Below are 2,181 nucleotides of genomic sequence, written 5' to 3'. Positions count from 1 at the left end.
AAATTCGACTGTAAATTAAATTTCTGTATTTCTTTCTCTTCCTATCGCTTTCGACATTCTCATTTTGTCGTTGCAATTTGGCTTATTTTCTATTTCCAGGAAATTTTGCTACAGAGGTAAGCAAACAGAAATATCCTGAAGGGGCAATCAAAAATAATATTTTAAAAGCGTCGAAAAGCCACTTCCAATTTTTCTAATGTATCTTAACTATCCGTCAAATATCTATCATGTAACCTTTCGATGATTTTACGTTATTTTAGATTCAGAATATCAACGAATTATAATAAATGAATGGAAAAATAAGTTTTGTGAATACGAAAAAGAGAAGAAGAATTAACAAAAAAAAAATAAAAATAGCGATTTATTGAGGTACAAAATTACACAATAAAAAGAATAGTTGAAGCTTTAATTAGATACAGTCTAATAAAATTTTTATCATGTGATGATACATGCAACAAGCTTTCAACGATTGATAAAACATACACTTGTATCTCCAGTGCGTATTTCCTAAACCTCTTATACATGCTCGCCGTACATGAATATAAACTTGATTTCCCGAAAAGAGAAAATCAATATTTTATTCAAATCAGACGTCAACGAATAATAATAATAATTTTGTCGAAAAATAAACCGTTACTTTATGAAACTATCCAAATTAATTCTGATACAGAGTCGACGTCGGCGGACGTTTCTTGATCCAGCTCTTGATGGCCGGTAATTCCTCAACCTTCTTTTGTAGTTGTTTCAGGTTCTCATACTTTTCGATGATGTTCTCATTTATCATGTGGTTCAAATAGTCCAAAAGAGCGACGAAAGTGATATCGGCCCACGTCAGAGTACCGCCGACAAAGTAACCGCCATTCTTCTTCACCTGAGCGTCCAAACGCTCCAAATAATACGGCACCGTCTCTTTGGCAGCTTTAAGTTTCTCTTCTTTAGCCTGTTCTTTACTTTTATAGTGAAAACCCTCGAGATCTAATGCAAGCAAAAGAATGATAAGACAAATAAGATAATGACATTCGATTATATCAGTAGATCGAATTTATAACGCGAATGTAGAAAAACCTATTTCTTCCTTGTATATATATTATTATTTCGGAATAAATCTGTTCGCATTATCGAAATGTGAACCTATTAGATGTTGTGATTCAAATCTGTTTTAAAAGCAAATCTCCGCTTCTGGTAAATAAAACCTCGAAAAAAAAACAGTGGTAGTATTATACCTTAAAAAAATCTAAGTAACAAGTAGTAGACGAAATCCTTGTATCTTGAAAAATCTCGAAAAAACCTAAACAGTAGTATCTTCACCTCAAAAAAAAAACAAAGTAGTAGTATTATACCTCGAAAAAACCTAAGTAACAAGTGGTGGACGTAATCTTTGTATCTCCAAAAATCTTGAAAAAACCTAAGCAGTATTATTTTTATTTCCAAAAAATTATTACTCAAGTGATACATATCACAAAATTACGTTACCTTATCAATAAATGAGTTGCGCTTCAAGTGATCTATTATTACAATTACAAAAAAGAAATGATATCTCTTTTTAAATTACAGCGCCAATTACAGAGAACATATATTTTTCGAGATACAAAGATTACGTCTACCACTTGTTACTTAGGTTTTTTCGAGGTATAATATTACTACTGCTTTTCTTCGATTAGAATAAAAAATTGAATCATGAAGAATTACACAGAGGTAACAGTACAAAATACAAATATTTTATTAAAATATTTAAACCCAACAAGGGAATACAAGGTATTTAAATACAAAGTTTATATATGTATTTTAAAAGATTTAATCGCATCGCAAAGAATTACAGAGCAGGTAACAATACAAAAAATAAAAATATTTTATTAAAATACATAAATTTTTCTTGTCAAAAAACTTGGCGTTGCTAGACCTCAAAATTAGGTCTGCCTGGTGTGTATGTGCGAGCGAATGGGTGTGGGCGATGTGTGTGTGTGTGTGTGTGTGTGTGTGTGTGTGTGTGTGTGTGTGTGTGTGTGACGGTGAATAATGCGGCTTATTACTAAGTATAGGATAAGTTAGGATAAGTTTAGATTTTTAAAGCGATTAGAATTAAGTATAGAATAAGTATAGAATAAGTAATATCTACATTTGTAAAAGGTCTCTCTTTCTCTCTCTCTCTCTCTCTCTCTCTCTCTCTCTCTCTCTCTCTCT

At 31.6% G+C, this 2,181-nt stretch overlaps 1 protein-coding gene across 1 annotated transcript; it reads right to left on the bottom strand.

Annotated features, from left to right (window-relative positions):
* Positions 1 to 343: 343 nt before the first annotated feature.
* On the bottom strand, positions 344 to 994 carry LOC112467360 (glutathione S-transferase-like; the record flags this gene model as incomplete). Its single annotated transcript, XM_025035951.1, has 1 exon — positions 344 to 994. A coding segment is annotated over one exon (339 nt), but the record flags the coding sequence as incomplete, so codon positions are not given.
* Between the last annotated feature and the right edge of the window lie 1,187 nt (positions 995 to 2,181).

Source organism: Temnothorax curvispinosus, unplaced genomic scaffold (assembly GCF_003070985.1).
Source record: "Temnothorax curvispinosus isolate PA1 unplaced genomic scaffold, ASM307098v1 QBEX01017182.1, whole genome shotgun sequence".
NCBI classification, from domain to species: Eukaryota; Metazoa; Arthropoda; class Insecta; order Hymenoptera; family Formicidae; genus Temnothorax; species Temnothorax curvispinosus.
The sequence above is the reverse complement of the archived record's forward strand: the minus strand, read 5'-3'. Positions and strand labels throughout refer to the sequence as shown.